General features: G+C 31.4%; 1 protein-coding gene across 1 annotated transcript; it reads left to right on the forward strand.

Annotated features, from left to right (window-relative positions):
* The first annotated feature begins 7 nt into the window (after positions 1 to 7).
* On the forward strand, positions 8 to 21,778 carry LOC134727439 (uncharacterized). Its single transcript, XM_063591821.1, has 23 exons — positions 8 to 20; positions 202 to 244; positions 1,725 to 1,882; positions 2,480 to 2,571; positions 2,832 to 2,877; positions 3,451 to 3,705; positions 4,229 to 4,283; positions 4,977 to 5,152; positions 5,450 to 5,620; positions 8,392 to 8,619; positions 8,860 to 8,902; positions 10,087 to 10,253; positions 13,550 to 13,732; positions 14,892 to 15,110; positions 15,400 to 15,442; positions 16,502 to 16,671; positions 17,165 to 17,338; positions 18,250 to 18,465; positions 19,012 to 19,054; positions 19,611 to 19,768; positions 20,145 to 20,312; positions 20,656 to 20,920; positions 21,513 to 21,778. The coding sequence occupies exons 1-23, from the start codon at positions 8 to 10 to the stop codon at positions 21,682 to 21,684; spliced, it is 3,258 nt and encodes a 1,085-aa protein (XP_063447891.1). The 3' UTR covers positions 21,685 to 21,778.
* Positions 21,779 to 21,820: the final 42 nt, after the last annotated feature.

Genomic DNA, 21,820 nt, shown 5'->3' on the forward strand with positions numbered 1-21,820 from the left:
CAGCAGGATGGTTTGTGGGAGTAAGCTTATAGTCTAAAATTGTTAATTTTAAGTGATTGAGACTGGGTAACATCTAATATTCTTTAATAATTCTATTTTTGGTTTAAGATTATTTTAATTATATGATTTTAGTTGCTCATGCATATTCAATAATTCACTGTTTATTTACTCATAAAAAAAGTTTAATTTTATAATTTTCAGGAAAAGAAGAAGTTCTTGAAATAACACCAGAGATAAAAGTCATGTAAGTATTAATTAAAAAATTAATTATGTGTGCTTTTGGGGATTTCAAATTCTTAAACAGTCATACCTCCTTATTTTTTATTTAAAGATGAATTAGGCAACATACATCTTACTTTAAAAATTCACACATTTTAGGTAAACATTTTTTTTTATTGCACTTTCAATATGATTATTAGCATGTGCTTATAAATACTGTAAATTCAGAAGTTATTGCATGGATTTAATTGTTGGGACAAATGCTACATGGTTATAATTGCAATAATTATACCCCATGCAACGAGTTGCGGAGGGTATAATGTTTTTGACCCGTCCGTCCGTCCGTCAGTCCGTCCGTCTGTCAGTCCGTCCGTCCGTCCGTCCGTCAGTCCTGTTTCTTGTCATCACAACTCCTCTTAAACCACACAACAGAATTTCACGAAACCTTTTCAGATAATAAGGACATACTATGTAGTTGTGCATATTGACGGGAAATTGCGTTTCAATTTTTTTCTAGGAGTTACGCCCCTTTGAACTTATTTACTTTAATGTACTACCGCAATAGTTTGTCATCGCAACTCCTCTCAAACCACACAACAGAATTTCACGAAACCTTTTCAGATAATAAGGACATACTATGTAGTTGTGCATATCGACGGGAAATTGCGATTCAATTTTTTTTCTAGGAGTTACGCCCCTTTGAACTTATTTACTTTAATGTACTACTGCAACAGTTTGTCATCCGACTCCTCTCAAACCACACAACAGAATTTCACAAAACCTTTTCAGATAATAAGGACATACTATGTAGTTGTGCATATCAACGGGAAATTGCGATTCAATTTTTTTTCTAGGAGTTACGCCCCTTTGAACTGATTTATTTTAATGTACTACCGCAACAGTTTGTCATCGCAACTCCTCTCAAACCATACATCAGAATTTCACGAAACCTTTTCAGATAATAAGGACATACTATGTAGTTGTGCATATTGACGGGAAATTGCAATTCAATTTTTTTCTAGGAGTTATGCCCCTTTGAACTTATTTGCTTCAATGTACTTCTGCAACAGTTTGTCATCTCAACTCCTCTGAAACCACACAACAGAATTTCATGAAATTTTGTAGATAATAAGGACATACTATTTAGATGTGCATATTGGCAGGAAATTAATTTTTCTTATACAATTTGTTTTTCTTACACTTATTTAATTTCTCCAATGACAATGTGGGGACGTGGGGTATGTGAGCCTGCTCACTAAGGTTCTTTAATTTAAACTTGCATTTTGAAATTTAACAGGAGTTTTCTTAATATCACAAAAATTTAAATGGCATTTTGTTCTAAAGTGACAAAATTGTCATAATAAATGCACACAATAATTTCTGAATTTACAGTAATTAGTTTTTCTTATAGTACATACTGTATATTTTGTTTCATAAGTATTGTTGATTGACTTTAAACTATATTTGAAAAAAAAAATATTTGAAACAATACCTTTCTGCTGCAGGTTTAAGATAGATCGTGATGCTGATGTAAAGAAAGTATTCATAGTGAACTTTGGACTCCGTATTTGTATATTAGAAGAAGACTGTATAATTGACAAGTATTTTATAGAAGATCATGAAGTTCCCATTCCTCTTTGTAATGAAGAATTCACATTACCAGGTAAGTCACGTGATCACAATAAAAAATTCACAATACCATATTAGTCATATGATTACAATAAAACACTGCCAGGTTAGTCACGCGATTTTTTAAAACAAATATAAACCTTAAAAAGTGTTCAGTTAGGTGAAAATTAATATATTAAGGTGAAAATCAGCGGCCACAAATATTCACTCTGTGGTTAGAAGTTTTTGAAATTTGAATAATTTTTTTAAAATGTATTGGATTTCTTCCAAACTTGGACAGAAGCTTGTTTATGATCAAAAGCTAGTATCTAGAAAAGCAAATTGTTAAACTTTGTACCTGATTATCCGTATTTTATAATTTGACTTTAGTTTTTTTTTCGCCAGTTAACATTACATACAGTCTGCAGTTTAAGTTTTTAAAACATTTATAAGATTCATAAACTATCCTGGATTTTTACTAATCTGGGACAGATCAAGCTCCTTACAATCAAAAGATAGTATCGAGAGGACTATTATTTTAATTTTTTCTCTCTCTTTTTTTTTGAGCCTGCGATTAATAGCAAAAGTAGGCGAGACACTGGGTTCCTTGGAACCCTTACAAATTTTATTGTTAGTTTTCATGTTTTGTTAGGCGGTGGAGATATTGTAAACTTTGCTAAAACTGTGGGAGGAGATATTACAGCAGAGGCTTTTGACCTGATCCTTAGGATGTTAAAATTAGATGTAAGTACCCATTTTGTTTTGCCGTGGAAAGAAATATATTTTTTCCCTATCAATGTTTTGCATTATAAAAAAATACACAATTATTTTGTAAATGAAATTTGTCCATAATTTTTTATATAATTTCTATAGTTTCTTTTTTAATATTAATTTTCATGGTAACTCTTAAGATCTTTCTATAAAAGATAAATATAAATATAAATAAATGTATTATATAAACTAATGAAATAAGCAACAACTTATTTTTCCATTTTGTGTTGTAGACTATATTCCAGAAAGGAGACTGTATAGTACCTCCAGGACCAAAAGGTATGTTAAGTTATCATTTTATTGTTGATGTTTTACAACATTTTTATACCCTCCCTCTTAATGGTGGGAACATTAAATTTTATGAATTTTCTTTACACCATTCTTCTGTCATTCTGAAATCAAGCATTTCTTTTTATGACTCCAGATATTTTTGATTTTTCGAAAGTTTGTGTATAATTTTGATTGTTGATTGAGTTTGCTGTATGATCAGGTTGATTGAATTTTTTCAGAATTATGACAGTTGAATATAAATTTCATGAAAATTGTTTGTCCTGATGAAACTGACAGAAAACATCGTCAAATAATACATTTTAAATCTGTCGTACATCTTCTCACTCTGCACTTGTGCATTTGTTTTCATAGCATCAATTTTGAATTGATGCCATGAACATTAATGGTTATCCAATCAAAAATTTGAATGAAAATACAAAAGATTTTGCATTAGAATTTCTAGTTTAAGTTACCTACCAAGTTTTCATTGAACCTTCTTTTGATAATATATACATGTATGCTACATTATTGCTGAATTTTAGAAATGTTTAAAATCATAAATATAATTCTCCATTTATCTAGATTGTCCATGGAATATCAATGTCAAATCCTACCTACCAGCTTCAGTAAAACATCTTGTAACTTGTGAGATGCCTGATAACTGTTTTGGATTAGACTGTTGTATAGAGGTCCAGTTTACCCTACCACCAGCTTTAGGAGGCAGAGTGATAGCTTATTCTACTCCATTCTGGTTCAAAATGAGTCCGTGTGACTTTACCATTGATGTTGGATTTGGAACCTGGACTTACAAGAAGACTCTCTTTGAATATGCTTGGGGTAAGATTTATTATGTCACCCGATCTAGTTCTTATTATTATTGCTTGATTCTTTATCATGATATTGAAAATGTTAATGTGATTACAGTGAAAAAAATATTACACCTTATAACCAGGGCAAAAACATGTATAGACTTGCTGCAAGAACACATCTTGACTTGGGGCAAGAACACATCTTGACTTGGGGCAAGAACACATCTTGACTTGGGGCAAGAACACATCTTGACTTAGGACAAGAACATATCTTAACTCTGGATAAGAAATCTGGACAAAATCATATCTAGACTAAAGGCAAGAACATATCTAAACTTAAAGCAAGAACATATCTTAACTTAAAGCAAGAACATATATAGACTTAGGATAAAAATATTTCAAGATTTAGGATAAGAACATATTTAGACTTAGGGCAAAACACATTTGACTAAGAAGAAGAACATATTCGACTTAAGGCAAGAACATATCACAGTTTTATATATTTGTTCTGTACATGTAGATGTATATGAATATCTTCTTATATTTCATAGGTACACAGAAAGAACTGACCATTGGTGAAGGCGATCCAGCACCAGTCAAAATTTTGTAAGTTTTTTGTATATAAGCAAAATGATTTGTAAAAGTGTACAATTATAGTCACAGCATTAAATTTTACTACAAGTATAAGTTTTACTATTTGTTCATTTTTTATACTTTTGATACCTGTCATATGGTATTTTTAAGCTTTGTTCCTGAAACAGCCTAGACAAATTATTTCAAGTATCATCAGCATTACCCCAGAGCTAAATGAATATTTTGAAAGAGTTATGCCCGTAGAAAATGTACATAAAATGTGGAAAATAAACATCATGAATGCCCTTGCACCTACAATTCTCATGGTAGTATCATGAACGAACTGTGTAAAAGTGTTGCATCAGCATTATATATATAAGTTGAGATAGAAAATAAGAGTGTATACATTATAATTCGAGCCGAGTTTGAAATAATATTGAAATGGTAAAAAGAGTATATGAGTTAATGTTAAAGGCTACTCTGTAACAGTCTTGGTTAATTATAAACCAACATATACAGTGAAATCGTATTAAACCGAACCACTACAGGACTAAAGATTTTGTTTGTTTTTTACTGATGTTCAGTTTTATTAGGTTCACAACACAAAAATATACAATTTGATATGATGATGCTTAATAACATACTTGGTTTTATACAGGTTTTCAGTTTATGCATGATTCGGTTTAGCCAGGTTTCACTGTATATTCAAACTATATCTATTGTCAGGTACACCATAAGTAAGATGGGAGGAGGAGAAGGATTTATTGTTGATGTTATAGTGACAATCTGTATACCATTTGATGACAACGAGCCATTCTGTGCACCCACACCTGATGGTTTACATCTACTCCAGAATCAACCAATACCTCTCTGTTCCAGAAATATAACCAATATCCTCAGTAGTGAGTAGTCATTGTTTTCATACAGAATTTTGTTTATAATCAATTTAAAATCCATTTTCAACTCTTTTTCATTACCAGATACAGCCTAAAAACCTGCTTAAATCACCACAAATGCCTTGTTTGAATTTCTAAAAGTAAAAAATTTCATCACACTTTTCTCAGAATTGATATACCAACATTTTTGTCTCTGAATTGATTCAGAAAATATTAAATGCTTTAAGAAATTGACTTTTTGAGATTTATAAGCCATATAATATATGTTTAATTCCATCATTTTTGTCACACTTCTTTTTTCAGACATTTCTTTCTCTCAATTGGCCAAGGACGTTGGGTATGAAGCAGGACAACAGCTGGCTGATGGGGCTGCACAATATCTTCTAGAACAGGTGGGGCTGACAGATTTCTTCCAAACTAAATGTGATCGTAGACGTGGAATCTATGATCCTAGTGTAGTGGGATGGAACAATAGTAAGTGTAATCAATTTATTTATGGATACTGTGGATTCATTATTATTGGTGGGATACCAATTTTCATGGCTTTCGTGGGTACTGGTAAAACCATGAAATTAAATTTTCAACGAATAACAAATTTTCTATAGGCTTGTATGTAGACTTCGGCAAAACCACAAAATTAAATATCCACGAACTTGCAAGTTTTCCATAATCCATGAAAATTGGTACCCACGAAAATAAATGAATCCACAGTATACAAATAAGGAGAAATGTTATGATTGCCAACTGAGACAACTCTCTACCAGAGACCGATTGACCTGGAAGTTTAGTTACTTTTTATGAATAAAATATGTCTGTCCCATGAAATATTGAAAAAGTACTAAACTTCTTTGACAACAAGATTTATATTAAACCAAAAGCTATGATTTGCTGCATGCTTTTAAAAAGTTACCTACAATGCTTCAGATTTTGAAATGGAGATTCTTTATTGTACCTTTTGAAGGATGATATTTATAATTGTTTTACTATTTCTTTACAGTGTGTCCGTTAAGTATTTCTAAGCTTCCAGAAATAGAAATATCACCCACAATGCTTCAGATTGGATATTCTTTGTTGTACCTTTTGAAGGATGATATTTATAATTGGTTCTCTATTTCTTTACAGTGTGTCCATTAAGTATTTCTAAGCTTCCAGAAAAAGAAATATCACCCACAATGCTTCAGATTGGATATTCTTTGTTGTACCTTTTGAAGGATGATATTTATAATTGGTTCTCTATTTCTTTACAGTGTGTCCGTTAAGTATTTCTAAGCTTCCAGAAATAGAAATATCAACCACAATGCTTCAGATTGGATATTCTTTGTTGTACCTTTTGAAGGATGATATTTATAATTGTTTCACTATTTCTTTACAGTGTGTCCATTAAGTATTTCTAAGCTTCCAGAAATAGAAATATCACCCAAAATGCTTCAGATTGGATATTCTTTGTTGTACCTTTTGAAGGATGATATTTATAATTGTTTCACTATTTCTTTACAGTGTGTCCATTAAGTATTTCTAAGCTTCCAGAAAAAGAAATATCACCCACAATGCTTCAGATTGGATATTCTTTGTTGTACCTTTTGAAGGATGATATTTATAATTGGTTCTCTATTTCTTTACAGTGTGTCCATTAAGTATTTCTAAGCTTCCAGAAATAGAAATATCACCCAAAATGCTTCAGATTGGATATTCTTTGTTGTACCTTTTGAAGGATGATATTTATAATTGTTTCACTATTTCTTTACAGTGTGTCCATTAAGTATTTCTAAGCTTCCAGAAATAGAAATATCACCCAAAATGCTTCAGATTGGATATTCTTTGTTGTACCTTTTGAAGGATGATATTTATAATTGGTTCTCTATTTCTTTACAGTGTGTCCATTAAGTATTTCTAAGCTTCCAGAAATAGAAATATCACCCACAATGCTTCAGATTGGATATTCTTTGTTGTACCTTTTGAAGGATGATATTTATAATTGGTTCTCTATTTGTTTACAGTGTGTCCATTAAGTATTTCTAAGCTTCCAGAAAAAGAAATATCACCCACAATGCTTCAGATTGGATATTCTTTGTTGTACCTTTTGAAGGATGATATTTATAATTGGTTCTCTATTTCTTTACAGTGTGTCCATTAAGTATTTCTAAGCTTCCAGAAATAGAAATATCACCCACAATGCTTCAGATTGGATATTCTTTGTTGTACCTTTTGAAGGATGATATTTATAATTGTTTTACTATTTCTTTACAGTGTGTCTGAGGTATTTCTAAGCTTCCAGAAATAGAAATATCACCCACAATGCTTCAGATTGGATATTCTTTGTTGTACCTTTTGAAGGATGATATTTATAATTGGTTCTCTATTTCTTTACAGTGTGTCCGTTAAGTATTTCTAAGCTTCCAGAAATAGAAATATCACCCACAATGCTTCAGATTGGATATTCTTGATTGTACCTTTTGAAGGATGATATTTATAATTGGTTCTCTATTTCTTTACAGTGTGTCCGTTAAGTATTTCTAAGCTTCCAGAAAAAGAAATATCAACCACAATGCTTCAGATTGGATATTCTTTGTTGTACCTTTTGAAGGATGATATTTATAATTGGTTCTCTATTTCTTTACAGTGTGTCCATTAAGTATTTCTAAGCTTCCAGAAAAAGAAATATCACCCACAATGCTTCAGATTGGATATTCTTGATTGTACCTTTTGAAGGATGATATTTATAATTGGTTCTCTATTTGTTTACAGTGTGTCCATTAAGTATTTCTAAGCTTCCAGAAAAAGAAATATCACCCACAATGCTTCAGATTGGATATTCTTTGTTGTACCTTTTGAAGGATGATATTTATAATTGTTTTACTATTTCTTTACAGTGTGTCCGTTAAGTATTTCTAAGCTTCCAGAAATAGAAATATCACCTAAAATGCTTCAGATTGGAGATTCTTGATTGTACCTTTTGAAGGATGATATTTATAATTGGTTCTCTATTTCTTAACAGTGTGTCCATTAAGTATTTCCAAGCTTCCAGAAATAGAAATATCACCCACAATGCATCAGATTGGATATTCTTTGTTGTACCTTTTGAAGGATGATATTTATAATTGGTTCTCTATTTCTTTACAGTGTGTCCATTAAGTATTTCCAAGCTTCCAGAAATAGAAATATCACCCAAAATGCTTCAGAATGGATATTCTTTGTTGTACCTTTTGAAAGATGATATTTATAATTGGTTCTCTATTTCTTTACAGTGTGTCCATTAAGTATTTCCAAGCTTCCAGAAATAGATGGTCCCATGACCTGTATGATAACTGACACCTGTAGTGGAGTAGATTGTTGTGCTGAGATACCATTCATTGGACTGACTGTTCACCCTTATTTCCTCATCAACGCATGTGAATACAGTATATCATTTGGTATCAATAATATTGTCAAAAATCTGTCTTTGTTTGAAGGTGGAATTGACAGTTATGAATGGGGTATGTATTTGTTAGATCAATTATTTAACAACCTTCACTTTATTTTGGTTGTTTTCAACCCATAAAAACAATTTGTGGAATTAAATTAAATTAACAGTTTAAAGAATTGGTTTTTCCTAATAAAAATTTGATTTTATTAATATTAAATAACTTTAGATAAAATCATGATCAGTAGTCATTGTATAAATTTCATCAACTTTATTTTTTATTATATAATCAATTGCTGATATTTACTTTCAGGAAAACCTGTGGAGCTAAATATTGAAGACATTGTCAAGATAAAGTAAGTATTGCAAGGACTACATATATACAACTCTATTTTATGCATTTTATAAGACATTTTAACCCTTACCATGCTGAGTTGTTTTAAGAAATTGTCTAAATTAAGAGTATTTGCAAAAATATGCAAATGATATGCAAATGAGCTGTACCCTGATGCTGATGCATACTGATTGCAATTAATCTAAAATAGGGGATCACGGGGTGAGGTGGTTGGGGTGAGGAGGCGGGAATTTGCCCCAAAGTTGGTCCTCAGGTACAAAAAGCGTCAATTTTGAAGTTTTTTCGCTCTTTTTCTCGACCTGTAAGTCCGAGAGATGCTAATAGATGCATCCATCTGTAGTTTACATGTAGCGTGGACACCAGTGAACACTTTTATCACAACAGTTGCTAGGTCGGAGTGAAACTGATCTGGGTTCATCAGTGTAAAGAAGGTCATTTGCACCAAAATTCACCAAATTTCGGAATTTTTCCAATTTTGAACTTTAACTGGACTTGCAACCGGAAGTAGTCGTTTCCTCTGCGTATTTTGATAATAAACACGACCAGTCATTATGTGCCTTTAGGTTAACGGTATTTGTCAAGGTTTCAGTCCTCTGAACTCCGTGATTCAGACCTTGAAGGTAAGCCCACCCCTCCAAAAAAAACAATTTTGTCCGATATCAAATTTTGAAGTTCGTATTTGAGCTCAAAATGAATATTTAAAGTGAGAAACATGACATGAATAGTTTCAGATTGAGGAGACGTGCATACACTACGATTTAAATAGTATTACGATGTCCTCTAAATGTATGGAGCGCCATTGATGCCAAAATAACGGTATTCTGGGTAAGGCCGTAATATTACGGCCCCCGCACGACAAGGGTTAAGAGGTTTATAAAATTCATCTAAACAAATGTATTGAATGATACCATCTAGTGCACTATGGTTGTCCCTACATATGGTTTAATAAATATATAGTGTGTCTAAGTTTTTGAGGTAGGTTATGTTTTATTTTCAAGTTTTTATTGAAAATTGTGAATCCTTACCAAGTAAAAATGGCTGCAAAAAATTTGTAAATTGTGGATTTAATTATAATTCTTAGCCAATGAAAAAAGTTGACACATAAATCTTAGCCAATGAAAAAAGTTGATACATAAATATTTCAAAAGAATCATAACTAAGAAGAATACAATATTTTTTTCACAGACTTATAATGAAGAAACCACCAAATGAGAAGAAATTCATTATTGATTTAACGGCCAGTGTGTGTTTTGATGAAAGCATAGCAGACCAATGCCTAACCTTTCCCATGATGGTTGGAAGTGAAATCCCTCAGCCATTCTGTGACATGACAGCTACCATGAGTTTGTCTAGTAAGTCGTAAGCTTAGATTACAGAATAGTTACATCATTTGTTTCAAGTAATGATTAGTGTTTTTGGAAAATGACGCAGTCATTGTTCCATAACTGGCGACCTGAACTTCATTACATTTCTCTGCCTACCGCGCTTGGTTTCGTATTTCCTATTTTCCATACAAACTGGAATCTGCTTGTGTTATCATTATGCATCATTGTGTAGTATTAAATCAGCCAGGACCCAGTTTACACTGGTTTTTGCTTGTATTCCACTACACTCGAACAAAGTGTTGTAGTTTGACGGGAACCAGTTTTAGAATTTGTAAACTACAAAACGTAATCGGTTATTGTTCATTCCGTTTTGGTGTTTCATACCGACTTATATGGTTTGAATAAGCTTAAGACCCTTCAAACATTAATGTGATAGGTATATTAGAGATTGTTTTACAAAAGGATTAAACTGTTTTACTTTCAAAGTCGTACTATAGGGATATCTGTCATATACGGATTTCCACTCTCACCGGTTAATTTCTTCTTTTACACGTGCTTTGGAAACTTCCTGTTTAATCGCAAGTTTTAAAATTGTTTTTGAGTGAATCAAGGATTTGTATAGTTAGACAATACAAATCCTTGAGTGAATTAAACTTATTTTAACAATCATGAAGCGTTCCAGAATCATTTTAAAGCAGTTTCTTCTTCTCTTTGATGATGGAAAATAGGTTTTCTCAAGAAAATACCGCAAACGATCGCAGAGGAATTGAAACGTACAAGTCAAGTCGGCACCTGGTTAAATTGGCATCTAGTCAAATCGGCACCTATTCGACGTCAATTCGGCATCCAATAATATTTGTTATAATATTATCTATTCAATTAATTAATTACTGTTACCAAGTACATAGTGAATATGTTGTTGTGTATTTTGGTAAACCACGAAACGAAAGTGAACATGTAGTGTATAAAGGTAAACAACGAAGCCCTTACCAAAGCTGTTGTTTTAACAATTAGACAATTTGTGTAATTGTAAAAACAAGTCAACTATTAAAATAAAATGGAAAACTATGAGTCGCTTTCAATAAATCAAACTTTCATGCCAAATAATTAGCAAATTTAAGGTGTTTGTTTTTCAGTAAAGTTTAAACAGCATTAAACCAACAATCCTGTAAAATGCTCAACTGGTTAAAATAATGCAGAAAAATACACAATATCTCATGTATTAGTCCAAATAATTATGACGTCTGGCAAGGCTATTTTATTATTTTTCTGGGACGCCTTCCTACGACGTTCGTAGGAAGGCGTCCCAGAAAAAAATTTAACATAGCCTTGCGGTCATAGGAACGTGTTCCAGAATAAAATTAAAAAAGCCTTGCCAGACGTAATAATTATTTGGACTACTCATATATATATATATCATTAAAAAACACCAAAAAAGTCATTAGTTGAGAAAAATAAATATATACAAAATGTACATGAACACCCAAAAATGTGAAAGTTAGTATTTAACTCTTTTTGCTTAAATACTGAAAAAAATTCTGGCAACCCCTTTCTTATTTTACCCTATTGCTTAAAATACTGTTAAAAATATATATTTAACATGGGTGACAAATTGACTATATCAGGTGTCGATTTTAACCAGGTGCTGATTTGTCCAGGTGCCAATTTAACTAGGTGCCAGTTTGACTAGAATTCTTTGACAAATGTTTGAAACTATCTGAGTTTCATTATACCTTTGATAGCAGTAACAAAAAGATTATTTACTTAATATTTTGTGGGAGAAGGGGGTTCAGACTGTGTGGTATCAGGTCTGTTTGTGCCCAATACATTTTCGCACCCTACACGTTCGCACATTCACACTCCACTCATTCGCGCCCAATTTTAATTCAAATTCAAGTTGAATAATTGGAAAATCATGGTTGTTGTTTTAAATTGCTTTGGTGTGAATACTGAATGTATTTATAGCTTGGTATGAGTAAAACATTGAAGATTTTAAAGGAAAAAACACAAAAGATAATTGTTTTTAACAGCTTGTCCCATTGATCTGAAACAACGAAACAATAAAACATAAAAAAACAAAATATAGCAATCCACTAATATAACCAAAACATGATAAAATTTATTCAACACGCAGAAACAAACATAGTCAGAATCTCACTTCATTTTGAAACAAGTCAATGAAACAAGTTATAGCAATACACTAACCAAAACATGATTAAGAGTTATTCAACACAAAATAAAACGTTGACAAAATACCACTTTATTTAGAAAGGATTATTATTATTTTTAGCAATACCTTATCCAAAACATGATTAAGATTTATTCAACACAAAAAAAAAATTGCTGTCTCACTTTATTTTGAGACAATGACAACAATTATACTTATAAGAAAACACTTGCTTACAGAGTTATTAAACACAAAACCAATTAAGATTGGGTGCGAACATGTAGGGTGTGAAAGTGAAAGGGGTGAAAATGAGTGTGCGCAAACGTGAATGGAAGCGAACGGACCCAGATTCAGACTATGTACCAGTGAGAAATATACATGCCTTTCTACGGTATTTATTTGTACAATTCAGCTAGTCTTGACCTATTCATTTGTCTTAAAAAACAGCCAGTTGTCACCTTCACTTCACACACACACACATATACGAATATCAATTATATGCTCACGATACATGTTGCATTGTTAAACTAATTACGGTATGTGAAAATCAAGACTTGCATAAAAACTATCCCAATATTAGAGACAGTGGCATCATTTTTCTTCAGAGCTTTCAGCTCTTTGATTATAACTTGACTTTATACATTTGGAGCACAAATTGTTACCTCTGAGTATACATGCACTCTGCCACTCAATTTGTGACGGTATATCACATGATTTACATCCACTTAGTTAGGATACCAGTCATACATCTCTATGAGATTTTACTTTTTGATTTTTTTTTTAATTAGGTTGCATATACTTATTGTTTGAAAAACATTTAAATTTTTCCTTTTTTTTATGGCACATTTATGGGCATAATGATTTCTGGTCTGTGCATCCTTTCATTCGTTCGTTCCCCCATTTGTCTGTTCGTTTGTATGTCCCGTCTCAGGTTTAAGTTTTTGATCAAGGTAATTTTTGATGAAGTTGAAGTTAAAACAACTTGAAACTTGATACACATGTTCCCTATGATATGATCTTTCTAATTTTAATGCCAAATAAGAGTTTTTACCCCAATTTCACGGTCCACTGAACATAGAAATGATAGTGCCAATGGGGCATCCTTGTACCGAGGACACATTCTTGTTTTATTTAGTTAATTGATGTTTTTTTGCAGGTTTCTCCGCCATTGACTGGGGAGATCAGTTGGGAGTTGACATGGCCGACTTTACTGGAGTTTTAGCTAAGAACGTCGCCCAACTTTTGCTTCAGCAGCTGGGCCTGGATGAGATGTTGGATGACCCAGGATGTTCCCGTAATGCTGATCAATATCTACCTGCAGTGGGAGGATGGAAAAACAGTATGTCTACTTTACAGATACTTATTTTTACTTACTGTAAATTCAGAAATTATTGCGTGCATTTATTATTGCGATTTTCACATTATAGACTTAAATGCAATTTTTATTTTTATGATTTTTAGAAAAATCCTGTTTAATTCACATCAAATTTTTCAAAATGTGAGTTAAAATTATTGCGTTTACAATAAACTACAACTCTGTCCCAAATTATTGTGTTTACAATAAAATTACAACTCTGTCGCATTTTTTGCATTAATAAAAACCTCACATTAATTTCTGCATTTACAGCGTATTTTGAAACATTATGGGAAGACATGAATATTTACACAGAAGCAAATTTCTCTAATTTCTCATCTGTTTTAACCTTTCTGGAACCCATTATATAAAAAAAATGTAAGCAACATGTGGTTGTCAATGATCTCAGAAGATGATTAGATGAGTTTAAAGGGTCATAAACTTTATCAGCTTGCTGGAGGAATCAAATTATGCTATACAGAAGAATACCAAAGGCACTCAAAGTGGAATATCTTATAATTGCTTGTTGGAAAATCATTAGAGAACTTTCTGAGGATAGGACTTTTGAATTCTATAATTAAACTATTTCGATTGTATAGATCTGATAATCTTCTGGTATCAATGTAAGAATCTATATGTAACTAATTTGTTTGACAAGTTTAAGGTGGTACTTAACACTAAAGGGAGATAACTCTGTAAAGTCAGCTAAACGTTATAATTACATTGTGTTGTAAAAGGAATATTAAGCTTCTCAATGATCAAAATTGGTGTTTGTCAAACTGCTTTATAACCAGTGTAATTTTTCTAACAAAACGATTGGTTATAAATTTTAAAAAAATTTAGATTTTTGTTAAAGGGTCAAAGTATTTACTTTAACAAAATTTTATAAAAATTAAACGAGCCAAATTGATTTTATTTAAAGTGTTGGGTACCACCTTAACACAGAAATCTAAAAAAAAAATCAAAACTTTTTTTTGTTATACACAGTTATTTTTCCATTGTATACAAATTTACAAACACGCATTATACAGGTATTGAAAAAAATATTTTCATTAAAAACTAAATTTGTTTTAAAAAGAATTGTTAAGCTTAGAAAAATATTTTCTTTTGATGAAATTAGTAATATGATATATCTTTGTTTTAGCCTGTCCCTTGGACATAGACAGTCCCCCTAATATAACAGTACCTATGAACTGTTATATCCCGGACTATTGTACTGGACTGGATTGTTGTTTCCATTATGACTACCTGGATATCTCGTTACATACTTACCTGTATATTGATACCTGTAATTACATCATCAGAGGTGGAATAGAGAAACTTACCTTTGAATATAAAATCTTAGATTTTGGTGATTTATGGGGTAAGTAAAAAAAGTGAATTATACTTAAAGTTTGATAAAAAATAAACTTGTCAATTGTCAATTTTTATTTAATCATTTGTCATTTCAAAAAGTTGCAGAAAGAAATTCAAAATTGATAAGCAATTTATTTTGTGTAATATGAATGAAAATTATGAAATGAAATTATGAACTTGTAAAATTCTCATGTTCTGTGAGAGGTAATTATAGTTGTGTATTATGTTTATGAGTCATCAAATATTAACCTCATTTTTACATCATAACTTTCTTTTTCTTATTATTTCTATATTAGGCAAAGAAATAGTTGTTCCACTGCAGAATGTGATCAAAATAAGGTAAGCTGTCCTCAAAGAATTGAACAAAATAAAGTTATCTCCCTTTGCAGAAAATAGAAAACAAAGTTCTTATAATTGTGAGCTGGGTATATGACTTAAAATGAAAAGAATACTCTAATGACATACATGATGGAATTGAATCTATGAGATTTCTAAATTTGTCCAATCAGAATTGATATTAGAATACTTTGATGACATACATGATGGAATTGAATCTATGAGATTTCTAAATTTGTCCAATCAGAATTGATATTAGAATACTTTGATGACATACATGATGGAATTGAATCTATGAGATTTCTAAATTTGTCCAATCAGAATTGATATTAGAATACTTTGATGACATACATGATGGAATTGAATCTATGAGATATCAAAATTTGTCCAATCAGAATTGATATTAGAATACTTTGATGACATACATGATGGAATTGAATCTATGAGATTTCTAAATTTGTCCAATCAGAATTGATATTAGAATACTTTGATGACATACATGATGGAATTGAATCTATGAGATTTCTAAATTTGTCCAATCAGAATTGATATTAGAATACTTTGATGACATACATGATGGAATTGAATCTATGAGATTTCTAAATTTGTCCAATCAGAATTGATATTAGAATACTTTGATGACATACATGATGGAATTGAATCTATGAGATTTCTAAATTTGTCCAATCAGATTTGATATTAGAATACTTTGATGACATACATGATGGAATTGAATCCATGAGATTTCTAAATTTGTCCAATCAGATTTGATATTAGAATACTTTGATGACATACACTGTAAAAGTAGTAGTTTTCATGGAGTATTTAATTTTGTTTATTTCGCGGAAAGAATATATATCCACGAAATTAACCCCCCACAAAAATTTAACCTGTATATGATATCACTTCCATTTTTAAATGGAAACCACAAAATTGAATCCCCATGAAATCTTATAAAGTAACAAAACCAGGTAATTTTAACCATGTAAACCCTAGGAAAATTAATGTTTCTACGAACAAGAACAAATATTTATAAGTACAAGAGAAGCATTTTGTTGATAGGTTTACGATTGATCAACTGTTGTATGAGAAGAAGCTGATTGTGGATATGTCCATGTCTATATGTTTGGATGTGAACACAGACTGTCAGCACAACTTTGACATCTTGGTACAACAGAAATTTCCACAGCCTCTTTGTGACATGGACATGAGTGGATGGACACTCGATACAAGTATGTCTATTATTAGATATTATTTTCCATAGAACACTATTATTAGACATAATTTTCCATAGAACACTATTATTAGACATAATTTTCCATAGAACACTATTATTAGACATAATTTTCCATAGAACACTATTATTAAATATAATTTTCCATAAAACACATTCACAGGGTATATTTTTGATACAGGGGAATATCGGTTGTATAATTTTGTGGTAGACATGGAGCCATGTATGATAACCAGTAACACATTCCTTGCAATACAAGCTAACGTCTGAGACAATGTATAACAATGCAAACTCTATCAAAATTTTTTTTTAATGGAATATGATGCTATGAATAAAAAGAGATTAGCTAACATTTGAGACAACGCATAACAGTGCAAAGACCCTACATGTTCATGGTAAATGTGTTTACAGTAGAGAATTCTGAATGTTAACAAACCCAAACTACATCTATTGAAATATTTTGAATCAAAACTTATTTGTTTTTATTTTAGACTCCCTTGTTGACTGGGTTAAGGACAAAGGATTAGAAGCTGGACAGTCCTTGTCGACAGCTCTGGCCAATAAATTATTTGATGATTTTGGACTGACCCAGTTCTTGTACAACCCTTCTTGTGACAGGTTCGGTGGAATTTACTCTGGTGCAGTCGATGGCTGGAAGGCAGATGGTAAGATTATAGAAAAAAAAAGATTTTTTAGAAATTTGATAAAATCTTTAATATGTTTTTACTTGATAGTGTGAGTCCTAGTTTGTAAAAAAATAACTCTGATTAAACAAAAAATTTCTGAAACTAACATTGTCAAGATTTTTCATTTTTTGATTGACAACATATTTGTTACGTTTGAAGGACGTGTTTTTCAACAAACAATCAGCCTTTCAATGGGAACCAATGTGCCCCTCTTTTTGCCAACTTTTGCCTTTATTCTTATGAAGCTGACTTCATCGAAGAAACTTCTTTGGGGGAAAGAAAAGAAGTTAGCAGTATCCTTTAGTTAGATATAAGAGGATCTGGTATGAATGCCAACTATCCTTCCAAGACGCAACTTGTGAAAGTAAACCATTATAGGTTAGTTAAAGTATGGTCTTCAACAAGGAGCCTTGGCCCACACTTAAACAGCAATCTATAAAGGACCCCAAAAATAGAGTAAAACAATTGAATAAGGAAAACCAAAGGTCTAATCTATATTAAAAAAATGCGAAACAAGAAACACCATTACAAGTGTTTATTTTAGGTTCATCTGTTATAATTTTCATCACACAAGTTACAAGATTATTTAAAAATCCAAAGAAATGAAAATATTGGTAATTATGAATACTGTGGATTCTTTTATTTTTAATGGTACCAATTTTCATGAATTGATGAAACCTTGCTTTTTTTGTGGATATGTGATTCTGTGATTCTGCCAAAGTCTAGATACAGTTATATGAAAAGTTGTACTTCCTTGAACATTTAAATTCATGGTTGACCTGTTCCTACAAAACCCAAGAAAATTGATACCAAAGAATAACAATGAACCCACATTAGTTATTTTCATTTGCACAGTAACTCAACCAAACATGATATTCTTTTATTTATAGCTTGCCCAAAATCTGATGATATGACTTTACCGAAGATTCGAGGAACAGTCAGTTGTTACATACCAGATTATTGTACAGGGATTGATTGTTGTGTGGATGTAGGAAAGATCGGCAAATCGTTCCGTATTTACGCCTTCTTAGATGCTTGTAACTGGAAGCTGAGTATCGGTATCGAGAAACTAGTCTTTAATTTCACCCTTCTGGATTATAAATGGGGTATGTATGTTATAAAATTTAAATAATTGAATTGTTTGCTAGTCAAGATTGATTAGCAGTATATCTGATTCATTAGTTCACAGCAGAATTATTCAACTCATCTCCATTTTATTATGTTCAGGAATTGTCCAAATATTGTGATTTAAATTTGGAAATATTATTGTGAGTATAACAGTAGATGCTATGCTTATTGATACTTTGAACATTATAGATATATGAAGAACTTCTGAACAAACGCTCTATAAAGTTTTTTGTAGGTAGAGATCCCTTCAGTGGATACTGATGGTATGCATGGTTTTCAAAAGAAATAAATCTACAATCTAGTGATATTCAGATATATGTATAATAAATAGATTTAAAAGAAAAAATATATTACTCTTCCTTGAAAAACTTAAAAACTTTTTCATCAAATACAAGTTACAAGGGGAGGTAAGTTTTGGTTAGGTATTTATATTAAAGCCTCATTAACTGTGTTTTGCCACTTTGGGATACCATGTTACAAAACAGGGTAATATATTTTGAGACTATTATTTATTATTTTTTTAGGTGAGAAGAAAACCATGTCAATATTACAAATTCTTAAAATGGAGTAAGTATACCTATGATCGATTTCACAACAAACCAGTAAAAGTAGGATATGGCCTATATCTGTACTTTATGTACTTATTTTTATTCGACCAGTCTAAATTTGTCCGAATATTTCATCAACCTTACTTGCCCCAATCTTAACCATATGTATATATATATTCAAATATAAATCAATTTGAAATAGGTTATCATTTAATTGCAGCTGATACAAATTTGTATTTAATGATTGATAGAAGTTGTTACCTATACACCCAGTGGCAAATATTTCATGAATATTCAGGCAGAAAAAAACCGAACAATGAATCCTGCAGGTCACATTGCATAGTTGGTTTTAAGTTTAAGTTTTAGTTTTGAACTGCTTAAAAAAAAGAAAAAGAAATTGTCACTTGTATTAGTTATCAAAAGTACCAGGATTATAATTTTATATGCCAGACGCGCGTTTTGTCTACATAAGACTGGTACACTATTAGTCTGTTTAAACCTTATTTTGTAACAATATTCTATAATGATTAGCACATTGTCAGTCAGATTTAAACAATAAACTTTATTCTTTGCAGGTACATAATTCATGACTTGCAAGCTGAGAAGAAATACATGTTAAACATGAACTTAAGTGTTTGTTTTGAGGAGAGTGGACCATGTCTGGTTTCTGTACCAGTATTTGAAAACACCAAACTTCCTAAACTGGGATGTGATTGGACAATAACAAACCTTGGTGAGTACCAAACTTCCTAAACTTAAATGTGATTGGACAATAACAAACCTTGGTGAGTACCAAACTTCCTAAACTTGAATGTGATTGAACACAAACAAACCTTGGTGACTACCAAACTTCCTAAACTTAAATGTGATTGGACACAAACAAACCTTGGTGAGTACCAAACTTCCTAAACTTGAATGTGATTGGACACAAACAAACCTTGGTGAGATATGAGTTCCAGTCTTTCATTCATAATTAAAAACTAGAATAGATTAGGTCTAGAGGCTAAAAATATAAAGAATTTTATATTAAAAAGACTATTCCTAAAACAATTCATAACAATATAGTTTGAAATGAAATGAAATGTTTTAACTTTTTTACAATTTTTCAGATTTCTCATTAAGTGACTTTAAAGCTCTGAATAGTATTACTGGAGCTGTGACAGGCCTAGCTCGTGACAAGATGCTGGAAGCTCTGGGACTGACACCATATCTGAAGGATCCATCTTGTAGCCGCACAGTGGCACCATTTGCTGGAGCCGTAAATGGATGGACCAATGGTATGTATATATTTTGTATATTTTTGGATGCAACCAAAATGAAATATACTTATTAAAGAGAGGCAGACAAAGAGACATTCAAACCCAAAAGTTTTAGAAAAAGTGAAATGACCATAGAAAAAAATACAAGGACTGAGAAACAGTACTTCACAAGGCATTTACAAGTGTTTCATAATATAAAAATACTAATATAGTAATTATTTTCTCAACAATTTTAGAAACTTAATCTTTCTTTTTATTTATACTTGAATTTATCCGTAAATGAAAAATGATTGTTTTATAGTTTTTTTTCTTCTTGTTAATACAAATACAATAATTAGTTGTACATTATTTGTATTTTCAGAGTGTCCTGTGTCCCTGCCATACCCGTTACAGCCAATTAGCTCCAGCATACCACTAAGGTGTAGCCTCACGGACACCTGTACTGGTGTTACATGCTGTTTAGATATAGCTGACTTTGATCTGGCTGTTAACTTTTACATCAGTTTGGATGCTTGTAATTACCAGTTTTCAGCTGGAATTGAAAATTTACCATACAACAAGTCATTGTTAAACTATGAGTTTGGAACGGAGGAAATTATAAGTCTGTCTGATGTCGTTCGCTTGAAGTGAGTTATTTTTTATTAAAGATTTGTAGTCTAATTTTTTTATAGTGAAAAAGATTTGATTTAAACTTTATATGTAAATTTTTTTAAAGGCATATTTCTTAAAAAAAAAAACACCATGTGACTTTTATGCGCATCTGGTGTAAGAAAATTGGTACCGTTAATTGTATTACTACCACTGGGTCGATGCCTCTGCTGGTGGACTATTAGTCCCAGAGGGTATCACCAGCCCAGTAACTTGTACTTTGGTACTGGCATGAAAATACGGATTTTTTGTGTTATTAAAAATTGCTGTTACAAAATGTTAGAAATTTTTATGAATTAAGGAATGTATCTCCCTCATGCAAAGCTCTGATTCCTTTCAAGGATTTGGCTATACTTTTTGGACCTTTTGGATTATAGATCTTCATCTTTTATTTAAACTTTGGATTTCAAATATTTTGGCAACGAGCATCACTGAAGAGACATGTATTGTCGAAATGTGCATCTGGTGTTAGAAAATTGGTACCGTTAATTTTATTAGAGCATTAAATAAAAATAAGTTAGAGTGATGACCATTATTGTACTGTCAATTTATGATATCCTTTATTTCCAGGTTTACAATTGATGATTTGAAGACAGAAAAGATGTTTCTAGTAAACGCTGGAGTATCATTATGTGTAGACAATAAACAGGCATGCCTTTATACAGTGGAGCTTATGAAAGATGTACTGCTGCCAAAACCTTTGTGTAATCTAGAGACTAAAATCTCTTTAGCTGGTAAGTAAAACCCTATGACAATATAAAACCAATATGTAATCTAGACTAAAATCTCTTTAGCTGGTAAGTAAAACCCTATGACAATATAAAACCAATATGTAATCTAGACTAAAATATCTTTAGCTGGAAAGTAAATTTTTTGAT

This window comes from Mytilus trossulus, chromosome 8 (assembly GCF_036588685.1).
Source record: "Mytilus trossulus isolate FHL-02 chromosome 8, PNRI_Mtr1.1.1.hap1, whole genome shotgun sequence".
NCBI classification, from domain to species: Eukaryota; Metazoa; Mollusca; class Bivalvia; order Mytilida; family Mytilidae; genus Mytilus; species Mytilus trossulus.

Coding starts and splice junctions, on each gene's coding strand:
- LOC134727439 (XM_063591821.1), top strand. Junction 5,153..5,449: donor TATAACCAATATCCTCAGTA/GTGAGTAGTCAT, acceptor TTCTTTTTTCAG/ACATTTCTTTCTCTCAATTG. Junction 13,733..14,891: donor AGTGGGAGGATGGAAAAACA/GTATGTCTACTT, acceptor TCTTTGTTTTAG/CCTGTCCCTTGGACATAGAC.